General features: G+C 39.6%; 1 protein-coding gene across 1 annotated transcript in view; it reads right to left on the bottom strand.

The window, feature by feature from the left end:
- The window catches only part of CSMD1 (CUB and Sushi multiple domains 1), a 1821542-nt gene that overhangs the window by 332354 nt on the left and 1476628 nt on the right, over positions 1 to 12560 (bottom strand). Inside the window, exons 13-15 of the mRNA XM_036838958.1 lie at positions 7987 to 8169; positions 6408 to 6734; positions 5223 to 5417 (exon numbers count right to left, since the gene is read on the bottom strand). Of these exons, the coding sequence (XP_036694853.1) occupies positions 5223 to 5417; positions 6408 to 6734; positions 7987 to 8169 (705 nt within the window). The remainder of the gene's footprint in view (positions 1 to 5222; positions 5418 to 6407; positions 6735 to 7986; positions 8170 to 12560) is intronic.

The raw sequence follows: 12560 nt of genomic DNA, 5'->3' as shown, positions 1-12560 counted from the left end.
TTAACAATATTGAAAGCAGAGCACATATATTCCACAACTGGGCGTTTATCACCAGCCTGCAGCGAAGTTCTTCCCACCTAATACTGGTAATAATGGCACAGTCTACGTGAGTGGTGTCTGCCAGACGACTCCCAGGAATTGTCACGTTCAACCATCACAACAAAGTCACGAGGCGCGAATTCCACTGATACCCACATTGTACATGTATTCAGGTGTCAGCAAATGTCTATTAATACACAAACTTAAAGTTACCTCACATCTAAGATTAAAATACTCTGTGGTGTGTGATTGTGGGTGTGTTTTAAAATACGTGTATGTGTTTATTCACTTTGGGTTGTGTTCATTTTATTAAAATAATTTGCCACATACAACTTACTAAATTGCTGGTGATTGTTAGAAAACAAATAAATAGATAAAATTCGATAAACGTGAACTAGTGTGCATCAATCCTTCTGAAGGGTCGGGTAACAGTGATCCATAATTATACAGACAAAAGGGAGTTGAAGGAAAGCATGTGCCTGGTGCTCAGTAAAGGTGAGTATGCATTTCTGTAAAATCTACAGAAAATTTAAAATAATAACATATATTTAACATGTTTCTGCCTAGCCACATATATTTTTCAGATTTATTTTTTTCTCAAAGTTCTTTGCCATCTTTGTAATCACTTTTGTGAATCTATAGAGATCAAATAAAACATGAAAATGTTCCTAGTTAAAAAAATATTTTTGGAAAAATACTCCTTTTATGGAAAAATAGCAATATGCATTAAAATGCTGGAAAAATTTATAAAATTTTACCCAAATTTTGATGCTAGAAAAAAAAACTGACACAGAGGAATCTATAGAAATAATTATAGTAGCTTCATTTGTAATAGAAAAAAAGAAACAAAAAAAGAAAAGCAAAACATTTATGAAAAGAACATGACTACGTATTTAGAATGTCACAAATATGTTTGAAGTGATATTCTGAAATGTTAAAATGATAAAATCTTTGCAATAGAATATTATATATTTTAAAGCAGGATACAAAATCGTACCTATAGTATAATCTAAATTTCACAAAAGAAAAATTTTATTCAGAGAAAACAGGAGATGGAAATTCGAAAATATCAATATGTTAATAGTAGATAAGACCAAGTGATTGCTGTGTAGATCACATGTTTTTCTTGACATAGCATCTCTTCCAAGTAAGCTACAATAAATATGTGTTACATCCGTACCTTAAAATACATAATAAGAAATCAGAGCCATTTTTATGAACGTGAGTTCCTGAAGAAAACTTTCATTACTTCATGTAATCATAATTTTAAAAACAAGTTATTTTTACTAATTAACACTAGGGTTTTTTCTAGCTAAGTCCTTACATTCACATTTACATCCTATGAAATCATATATCCATTTAGATCAGTATCACATAGAATTTAATTCCTATGCTTATTGACGTGATACAGCAAATCCTTTTTAGAGTACAGCATAAGCAAAACACAGCATGTTAATTTTACTTATTTTATGTTTAACTAACTATCCAAAGCTACTATATAGAAAGACATATAGCAAATACAGATTTTTCAAAAATTATGATACATAAGACATTTATAAATCTGATTATTTCCTAAAAGTCTTATTTTCCATATAAAAACAAACATATGTTTCCTTTAGTTTAGTAAAGCTTTGTCCCTAAATTTTGAATTGTCATATTTCTTGGAATATACCCGAATTGTCACACATTACTATTATTTTCTTAATATATTGTCTTCTACATATCACTTTATAATTGAGTGTATTAGAACTTGTATCCCTTTATCCTGATGAAATAGACATGCTAATCTTTATACTGCAGATTAACCACATTGAACAGTAAATGTTACATGATGATCTCAAGTTTGCTGTACTGGTCAACTTAGATTAGGTTATGCAATAGCAGCTATAATAAGGGAGGTGTATTTCCCACACAGTGCTTGTCTAGGGCTCTGCCCCCAATTCCTTGCTTCCACGAGCTGAGCTATGGCACCTGGACATGGGTCCTGCAGTGGCAATTACAGCCTCTGAGCCAGAAGGTGGTTATGTCACTTCCACTCGCACCTAATTAGCCAGACCCCTCACGAAGTTTCATCAAACCACAGGGGCCAAGAAGATAAGCCAGACTCGGTAGAGATCCAGAATATCTGGTGAACAGCACTGATGACCTTCAAATTCACGTGGGTGATTTAAAAAAAAAAAAAAAATTATGGGAATGAGGTCTTTAGAAGGCAGATTCTCCTTTGATGTTTTGACCATTTACTTTGGCAAGTTACCTGACACTGCATTTCTAAAATAAGTCCTTCTTTTTTTGTTGTTTTGTTAAATGTATTTACTATTTATTTATTATTATTTTTGGCTGCATTGGGTCTTTGTTGCTGCGCGCGGGCTTTCTCTAGTTGCAGCAAGCGGGGGCTACTCTTTGTTGTGGTGCGTGGGCTTCTCATTGCGGCAGCTTCTCTTGTTGTGGAGCACGGACTCTAGGCACACGGGCTTCAGTAGTTGTGGCGCATGGGCTCAGCTGCTCCGCGGCATGTGGGATCTTCCCGGACCAGGGCTCGAACCCGTGTCCCCTGCATTGGCAGGTGGATTCTTAACCACTGAGCCACCAGGGAAGCCCTAAAATAAGTCCTTCTTGAATATACATTTTGTCTATAGCTTTATTTTTAATGCAATTATCTGGCTTGGGTATATCACACTGAAACTGGCTTTATAAAATGTGATATAGGAGTTAGTGCCTCTTTTCCATTATCTGGGCCCATGTTCCCAACGCTAAAATTCTCTGAACTTGAAAGACAGACAACTTCCTTGTGCATGCCTCTGGTGCCTGTGTCTTTTTCAGTCTTTAATCTTCTTTCTAATTTCTTTTATGGTACTTTGTTTATTCACATTTTGTACTTTTATTGCATCACTTGGGTAATTTATATTTTGCTAGGAAATCACCAATTTTCTTTGAACTTTAAAATTTGTTGCCATAGAGATGTATTCTTGTACAGTAATTTTTCCCTCAAGATAACTTGTGTTTTTTAATGACACTGAGCTATGCTGAAGCATAGAGGCAGGTTAAATGTAGAACAAATAAAGAGAGAAAAATCTTTCCCTCAGTAATTGATTTTCTAAGTACAAGTAAACTTCAACAATCTCATTCACGTTAACTAGTTCTTGTGCTAAGGGTTTGTTTTGCTGTTAACACCCATAGCTGGGGTTTGCCTTGGAACTTCATCTGAAGGTCTCTTCCCAAAACGTGAGAGAACTGCCGTTCCCATTTAATGTGGTACTTTCTCCTTTGTCTGACTCTATGGGAACCCTCACCTGACACTTCCTGAGCCCTTTATTTCCCCAACTGCACGGAGAAAACCTACCTGCCCTGCAGCTTACACCTATCTGCACACAGCCCACTGCAGGTAAGCACACCAGTGGCAGTGAGAACCGTGGCAGACAGAACAGAGACTAGACAGTATTGCTTGTTTGAGCTTCTTTCTTGTAAAATATTCATGCTTCAAAGTCAGCAGTGAAACGCTTGGCTCAAGCAGTATCTGCAAACATATTTATTCCTGCCCTGTTATTAGTCCCATTTATCTGAGAACCCTGATTGTACTGTTTACTTATTATAAAGGATAATAACCCAGCCATTTATTAACATCGATAAAATGTACATATACAAAAGCATACACTTAGAACGTGATAGAAACCAAATAAACGAAGGAAACGCCTCCTGTCGTGTCCTCGCCCTTCAATCGATCAAGTTCAGAAGCATACATTTAGAACGTGACAGAACAAATAAACGAGAGGAAACGCCTCCTGTCATGTCCTCGCCCTTCAATCGATCAAGCTCCCACTCCTGGGTGGTGCCCACAGTCCACCAAAGTGCTTTTAACAACTTATGAAACTGTGGAAATGAGAAACATCCTTCTGTGAATTCAGCAGCATCAGCCAGTGATGATGTAAATAGTGCTGATCCTTGAAACTACTGAGAAATAACTCTGGAGGTAGGGCTGAGGGCAGAACAAGGAGGTGAGGCACAACCCCACTGCCCATGTGGGTGAGCAAGCGGGGAGGGAGGAGGGCGGCATGACTAGGTGGAGCACAGAGGATCTTAGGGCCGAGAAAATACCCAGCGTGATACTGTAATGGTGGATACATGTCACATCCATTTGCCCAAGCCCAAAGAATGGCCAATCCCAAGAGGCAGCCCTCATGTAAACTGCGGACTCAGGGTAATGGTGGCGTGTCACTATAGGTCCATTGGTTGTAACAAGCGCACCACCTGGTGCGGGATATTGATAATGGGGGCAGCTGTGCATGTATGGGGGGTGGGGGTGTGTGGGAAATCTCTGTACCTTCCACTAAATTTTGTTGTAAACCTAAAACTGCTCTAAAAAATGTCTACTTTTTAAAAAGTATCTGTATTTCTTTGGCACTTACTAGAGATAACTTTTAAAAAAAGCCTTTCTTAGCTCTTTACACTTGGACCATTCTGATAGGGAGGGTATGAGTTTATATTCTAAGTAAATTTTTTTTTTTTACCTGAGTAAACATCAAAGGTAATATCCTCCTTACTTTTTTCCCGTTTGGTTTTCTTACATACGTAACCAGAGTGGCAATGTCAAGAAGAAAATTAGTTACGTGGTATTTATGTCAGCCACACTGAGGGCAACAAAATAGTTAACTAAAAACTATGTTGTTGTTATAGGTTGAATCATGCACTCCCCCACGATATTCTGGATTCCTAATCCCAGCACCTCAGAATGTGACCTTATTTGGAAATAAGGTTACTGCAGACATAATTAGTTAAGATGAGATCATTAGACTGGGCCCTAGTCCAATATGACTGGTGTCCTTAGAAAGAGGGGAAATTTGGACACAGACACATTCTCACATGGAGAAACGCGGGGATGATGCTTCTATAAGCCAAGAAACTCCGAAGATTGCCAGCAAACCCACTAGAAGCTGGGAGAGGGGCCTGGAACACAGCTCTCCCTTACAGCCTCAGAAGGAACCAGTCCTGCTGACACCTCGATCTTGACTTCCAGCCTCTAGAGCTGGATAGAATAAATTTCTGTTGTTTAAAGCCACCAGTTTGTGGTACTTGGTACAGCAGCCCTAGGAAACCAATATTGTGATTGTTTTGCTTGCTTGTTTGTTTTTTATATTAGATGTACCATTTCAAAGGAAAATAACTGGCAAACAATAGGGGACTCGCACCTTCACAGCGGGGGACGGTGGAGCTCCAGACTACATTCCCATCCTGCAGGATGCAGGTGATGGACTCCGACCCCTGGGTTTTGACGAAGCCATCGTCACAGTGGAAAGAGACTGAACTCCCAAGCAGGAACCTGTCACCAAAACGCCGTCCATTTATGGGAATGCCAGGATCGTGACACTCGTTTTGACCAAATGCTGAAAAGAAAAAGAAAAAGGACTAGAATAAAAAATACTTCAATGTTAATTATGAGTATTAGAAGAAAACAAAACCACTTATAAAGCAATTTATTTTCCTAAATTTCAGTTATATCTTCATAGATAAACATCTTCAATAAACAGAATATTGATGACTAGAGAGACAGAGAGAGAGAGATGGATAGAGAGACATCACTATCATCCACACAGCATTTCACAGTTTGAAAGCACTTTTTCACTAAGAAAAACAGAGAAGAGATCCGTAGGTGATACAAAAGGTTTCTGGTTCTGACACATCTAGATTTAGCATCCTGGGTCTTGTGTTTACTGCCTGCCCCTGGGCCGATTACTCTCGTGATCTGAGCCTGGTTATCTTTATTTACAGAATGAGGAATATGAAGCTTATATTCCAGAGTTGCAGCAATGTTAAATGAAATAATTCCTGTCAAATCATAAGCACAGCACCTAAGACAAGTAGGCAGTCAGTAAATTATAACTTATAACTCCTACTTAACATTATTATCTTACTTTATTCCCTCAACAATGCAATTTAAGCAGATGCTCTTAAATATAATCTCTAATGCAAATGAGGAATCTGAGGCAAAGAAAAGTTAGCCATCTTATCAAAATCCACTAAGTATATACAAGTGCAGGTGTACTAATCCATGGCTCCTGACCCCAAATGCCTCAGTCCTTTTTTACTATTCTATTTTGTTGCATGGAGGACACATGGGTGGATGGATGGATGGATGGGTGGACGGATGGATGGAAAACCAGAGAGAGAGAAGACCTGTGATCCAGTCCTCACTATAGGAGTGAGCAAGACACTAACCTAAACGGAGTGAGGTATTTTCTAGGTTCTCAGGATAATGCTATATAATTTTGCAAACTGTGATTATAAAACCCCTGGAGTATCAGCCTTGACATTGGGCTTCACACACGTGAGAACCAGGGGAAAAGTGGACACGGGGCAGGTGCGGGCACACTTACTGGTGTAGGTGATGTTGAAGCCTCTGCCGGTGGTAGAGTGATCCGACTGGAACTCCAGGCGAACGACGTGCCCACTGCTGGCCAGCTGGGAGGGCACCTCGTTGCCAGAGAAAGTGCCCAGCACGGTTATATCCGAAATCCCGTCATCTTTGACCGCAAGGAAGTCAAACTGAGGCTCCACATCGAAGTCATTAAAGATGAGGTGAATTCTGCTGCCAGGCTCAGAGATAATCAACCAGACGCAGTTCATGTTGTTACCATACTCCTCTGGATAATTTGGTGAGAGGATAATTCCTGATGATGCCGTAAAGTTGAAGAAACAGGAAACTGTGAAGACACAGGTAAATTTTCAAACAATTTTGCCCACATCCAAAGGACTGACTACATGCGAAGGACTTAGGGAAAATCCATACCTGCAGTTACCTAGGATCATCCAACTGTTTTTAAATGGGTGATCCTGGACCATAACATTTTCTCTTTCCCAAGTTGTCAATAGAATACGTTCAATATATAGAACAACTAGAGTCTATACATAATAAAGTGCAAGCTTGATTCAAAAATGATCCTATCAAGTTGACTGAAACTTGTGGCAAATATTAAAATTTCTAGTTGCAACTTTCTGCCTTCAGAAGAGCAAATATTAATATGAAAAAGTATGCCTGTGTCGTAAGAACAATTTCCAGAAAACAATATTGGTTCTAATCAGTTTTCTATGATAACTTTTCATTTTAAATTTTGTGTTTGCCTTTAAAGTGCATTTTTTCAAATTAATTTTTTAATTATTCATAGGGTAACAATGATTAAATAATAACTTTGAAAATCAGACCGTGTCCTGGGTGGATAATATAAAAATCTCTTGGAATACTTACTTAATGTGTACTCAAAAATCAGTACTATATATTCATATATATATTTTATATATATATGAATATATATATAATATTTATATATATATGAATATATATATAAAATATTTATATATATATGAAATTCATATATGTGAATATTTTATATATATTCTTCATTTTTTGGAGGGAACATCTGTTGGACTTATTTCTAGGGTGCGAATATGCTTATTATTCCACATAATTTCATATGTGTTCCCCAGTCATTGTTACATTTAGTTACAAAAATATCCTGCTTTTTAATTCGCTATGAAGTCCTTCTCTTCTACTTGTTAAAACACTTATGAGGAAGCAGGCAGTTCTTCCACTGAAATGCAAAGTGACAGCACGGCCCATGCTCACAACTTGTCTTAAGTGTCACAGGACATTATTGGGTTGTAAAGAGCCCGGGTCCTACTGATGGCTCAGTCTGGCATCAGCCCCTCTGGATGGAAGTGATGCTCTGTTAGGATCTTTCTAGTGGAAAGCTCTCAGTGAGTTTATCTATCTAGTAGTAAGAACATCGCTGATTGGTTTTAAGTAAGTGAAGAAAGCATGAGAGCTAGTGTCTGAGAAGCCCTGGCTGTTTCTGGTCAATGTCATGCTCCCACGCGATGCTGAGAGCTGCCCGCCCTGCTTCTCTCCCCCTCTCAAGGCAGCCTCGGAATAGAGCCGGGACCAGGCTCAGTACTCACACACACAGCTGGGCTTGTTGCCAGACCACTGGTTGTTCTGCTGACACGTGACAACTCTCTCCCCCACCAGCTCGAAGGCTGCCTGGCATTCGAAGGTGAGCGAGTCTCCGTGGAGAAAACTGCTGCCTGTCCGCTTCCCGTAGGCAGGGATTCCTGGGTCCCCACATCCTCCCTTCTCAATTTCTGAAAATGGGAAAGACAAATGAACCATTAAAAAGGTACACAATTAACATTTTTTAACAATTTTGAAAATGAACAGTGGTTTATTTTTGCATTGTTTCTATAAACAGTTTCAAAAGGATACTCAATTCATCTAACATTTATTTACAAAAGCCAGAAAAATGTGTACTTTAAATTTAAGAGAAAGGTATTTAACTTATTGTCTTTTAAGGGATACACAAGGCTACACAGGTGTTGACAATGCAAGTGTTACAATTAATACATGTTTCTTCCTGGTCTACACCCTTCCTGCATGTTATCTATAATTGCTACCATTAAAATGTAAACACCAATTTTGTTTTAATTGATGTTTTTTAATGTAAGCCATATAAGTAAGATAGTGCATTTCCTACTGAATATTTAAGTCTATATATCCATTTGAATATTCTTTCCCTTCAACTGATGTTAAAACTCATTTATGAAACAAAACAAATATATTCATGGTCTTCAGATGAAAAGAAAATATGCAGAATCAAGCCTCTTTTCATTATAACATGATTGTAATGAAATGTGGATACAAACACACCAAAATTATACATACATTTCAACTTTGCTCTGTCGTGTTAAAGACACAGAATGTATTAACTAAAATATGTTATTCATTTATTCATACAAAAAATATCCTTTGAGGGCCAACTGTGAGTCAGGCTCTGTTCTACGTAAGGAGGTGAGCGGACAAACAAGACTAAATTCCCGCAGACATGGGGCTTACATTATATGGAGGGAAACAATAACAATTTTTGAGATAATGAAGGGTAGTTTGAAGCGAAATGAAGGAGGCTGAAGGGCTGGGTGGAGAAGGAAACAAGGCCGCTGTGCTGAGGACCTGTAGGGAGATGAGAGGGAAGAGGCGGTTTGCAGAGGAAGGGAGGGACTGGTCCAGAGCAGCCCGTGGGGTTTTTGTGGGAAGCAGATGTTGCAGGGTTTTCGGGTGATACATGATGTGATCCGATACATGATGTGATGCAAGTTCAGAAGCCCCTCCGCAGGGCTGGGGAGCGGAGGCAGAAGAGTGAGTTCCCACAGTGCGGGCCGGTTTCTCTGGGCACGGCTCACAGAGGCGTGTCTTGGTCATCCTTCCCAGATTCTTCACAGGTTTGCACCTCATCATTTGTCACGACCAAGAGCAAATTCAAACGTCGGTTTTATTAGCAACCTAAACGCTTTCTGATCAAGTTCTCATTTTTTGGAATGTCTGTGGAAGTGACTATGAGCTGAATTTCCGGGTGGTTTTCAGGTACGTGCCTGCCATGTGGGGAACCTATACGAGCCCAGAGATTGACCCAGAGATAGCTTATTCTCCTCAAGAGGAGAAACTTTACTTCCGAGTGTTCAGGAATTTCAAAGTGAAATCAGCTTGTAATATAATGGTGCTGAACCTTCAACATGTAGGATATTACCACTTGTTTTCTTAGCAAACTAGCAAATGAAACACAAAACAAAACCAGGTACTGTGTACAGACAGGTTCATCGCGTTCTCCTGATGGCTCAGGTATCAAATAAAGAAGACAACCCTAACAGTAACAGTTATACAGGAGCTCAAATGTTCCTGGATGCAGCACAGGCCCAAGAAAGCCTCAGAGAACACTCTTCCTTAAGGACAGGCCTTGGAGTTCAAGCTGAACTTGAGTTGAACAGAACTGGGAATGTATCTACTTGAATTTAACACTTGGGATGCCTTGAACCAAATTTCTTTGACTGAAATAAACAAAGGCAATTCAGACCAATGGCTTATAACAGAAAAGACCTTGCATTTGGTGTGGCCTGTCAGTTGGGTAAGGGGGCAGGAGTCCAGGGTCCTGACCAAAGACACAGCTTTGAGGGCAGGAATAGGAACACCAGACTTGGTTTTGAGATTCCCAGGCTCTGCTGGGCCACCAGGTGCAATTCAGTCTTGAAAAGTTTCCATTTTCACTCCCTCAGTTTACTGTTTTCTACCTCACAGGGCAACTGTGAGAGCTAAATTGTATAATTCACATTAGTCCCTGGCATATAGGGCTCAAAATATTAGCCACTACTATGATTATTAGCAAACCTTAGACTTCTAGACGTTTCTTTTTGCCTCTGTGATGCTAAAGTTCAAACTTTTTATAGTGAAATACATTATGGAATTTTGGGAAATACTGTTTTCTACATTAACTGAGTCAGGGAACTCCTGACTTTGCAGAGTGCTCTAAAATAAATTGGTTGTAGACACACAGGGTGGATGTGGACGAGGGTCTTTCTGCTTCCCATGCTGAGGGTCTAGAGCATCCAGTGGTCCTTCATCTCCACTAAAGATGCTGGTCTTCCCTGATGCAGATGCAAGGCCAGGGCTGGCTGAGCAGAACCTGTTGTCTGGCACGTCTGTTATTAGGAGTTCGGCATGGACTAGTGAGACATGTGTCAGTTATCAGTAGGTCCGCATGTGCGAGCCGGACCTACTCAGCACCCACAGAATACGAACGTGTCCCACAATTAGGCCAGTGAAGCTTCATTCGGGCAGCTTTTTTGGACATTCTGCATTGGTGACCCCTACACACCAGCCCTAAGTAATTGTGACAAAATCCACACAGATTCAGATATTTCCCTTGGAGGTCACATTGCCTACACTTGAGAATCTGCATCTACCTCACGTGTTTTCTGAACAAGCAGAACAAGTAAAGTAAGAATAAGACTGGGTTGACATTGATACAGTAACTGCATCAAACCTCCTTCTATACGCAACAAAATGCAAGATGTCAAAGATGACCTTGACGTGCTTTCCTGGAAACAAACACCATCGTTTGTTATCAGTGAAAAGATTGAAGCCCCTAGAGGAAAAAAAAAGCTGGTCAAATATCTCTTCTAAATTATCACTAGAAATGGGATTTGATAATGAGGAGCCTAAAGAAAATATTAGGTTGTAATTATTTCCTCACTCCTTCTCTGATGCTGCTTTTTTAGCAGTTGGGGATATTTGTACAAAAGTCTACTGAGGACTCAATGGAGTTCCTATTGGTGTGTTCTTCTTTGACAATGACCTTTAAAAGTACAAATTAATGTTATTTCATTTTCACTTTTTCATGTTGGTTTTTTCTAAATTTTATGAAGTATTTATTTTTGAGTGTTATTTTTAGAATTGACTTAAACATTTATGTTACACTGACATTATGTATTTAACATTTATCTCTAATACATTTGATTTTTGATAGTTTATACTATGCCTATCAATGTTTATATAATAAATGAGTAATTGGATTCACTACTTTGTAATGTATCTGAGCTCTTTCTTTTTTCCTGGCATATCAGTATTCATTGACATGTAAACCAAAATACTGAGATTGACAATTGAGTCTGCTATGGCAGAGAACTTATCAGCCGCATTTCTGAGAAAGGACATTAAAACTATTAAGGTGAGCCATATCCACTTGCCAATTATTTGACAATTTTTGATCTACAAAAGTCATTTAATTAAATCCAACCCTTAATCCAAAATGCCATAGCTGCTCTCTGATGTTTACCTCATGGTACAGTATACAGCTTCCCTGTAAGGCTGCCCGTTAACTGAGAACCATTATTGTTCCTCTTTTTGTACCATCTTTGCACCTGCCATGACCCGAACACACAGTAGAATTGGTGCAGATGAATGAACGCTGGTCTGAGTAATAACCAAGTTCCTCTGGACTCCTCTGCACAGCTAAATATCCTGGCTTGGTGTCCCTTATCCGACTCTGTCCACATGACTTTTCCATGCATCGGGGACTCCCTGTTTCTGACTCTCACTTCTTCAACTTCTCCTCCACACTCCAGGGAATTGCCCTGCCTTCTCCAAACCCGCCCACAGGAGCGCACCTGCAGGTGGACCCACCTGCCAGGTGCCTGTGCATCGTAGAGACCATTCAGGTCAATCAGGGCACATTTTCCACACACTTGACACCTCTTCGACCTCAGGGTCTCCCAACCCATCCAGGGCTCTCTCATTCCAGCAGCAGAGGCATCCTGAGTGTTCCAGGACACTTCATGCTTCCACGCTGGTCCTCCCGTCAAAGATACTACCCTCTCCCTTTTTATAATATCCCTCTTGGTTAAAGTCCCTTCAAATCCCCATAATCCAGATTACTTTTGCTCCCTACTCTAGGATTTACAGGTAGCTCTTCTGTAGAGGTTTAAGAACTAGTCACATCTGGACTGACTGAGATATGGACCTGTCTTTCTATCCCATTACGCTGTTAATTTTTCCAGAATGATAAGCCTTATCTCTCTCTGGACTTCCTAGTACTTAAATAGTGCCCGAACAAAGTGGACACTTGGCACTGTGTTGTTATTTAAAAGGAACTTCTGAAATGTCTGCCCAGGCTTGGGTAGTTTTTAGCTGTAACATAGCATGTGTATGT

The sequence above is a fragment of the Balaenoptera musculus genome, chromosome 21 (assembly GCF_009873245.2).
Source record: "Balaenoptera musculus isolate JJ_BM4_2016_0621 chromosome 21, mBalMus1.pri.v3, whole genome shotgun sequence".
Classification (NCBI taxonomy): Eukaryota; Metazoa; Chordata; class Mammalia; order Artiodactyla; family Balaenopteridae; genus Balaenoptera; species Balaenoptera musculus.
The sequence above is the reverse complement of the archived record's forward strand: the minus strand, read 5'-3'. Positions and strand labels throughout refer to the sequence as shown.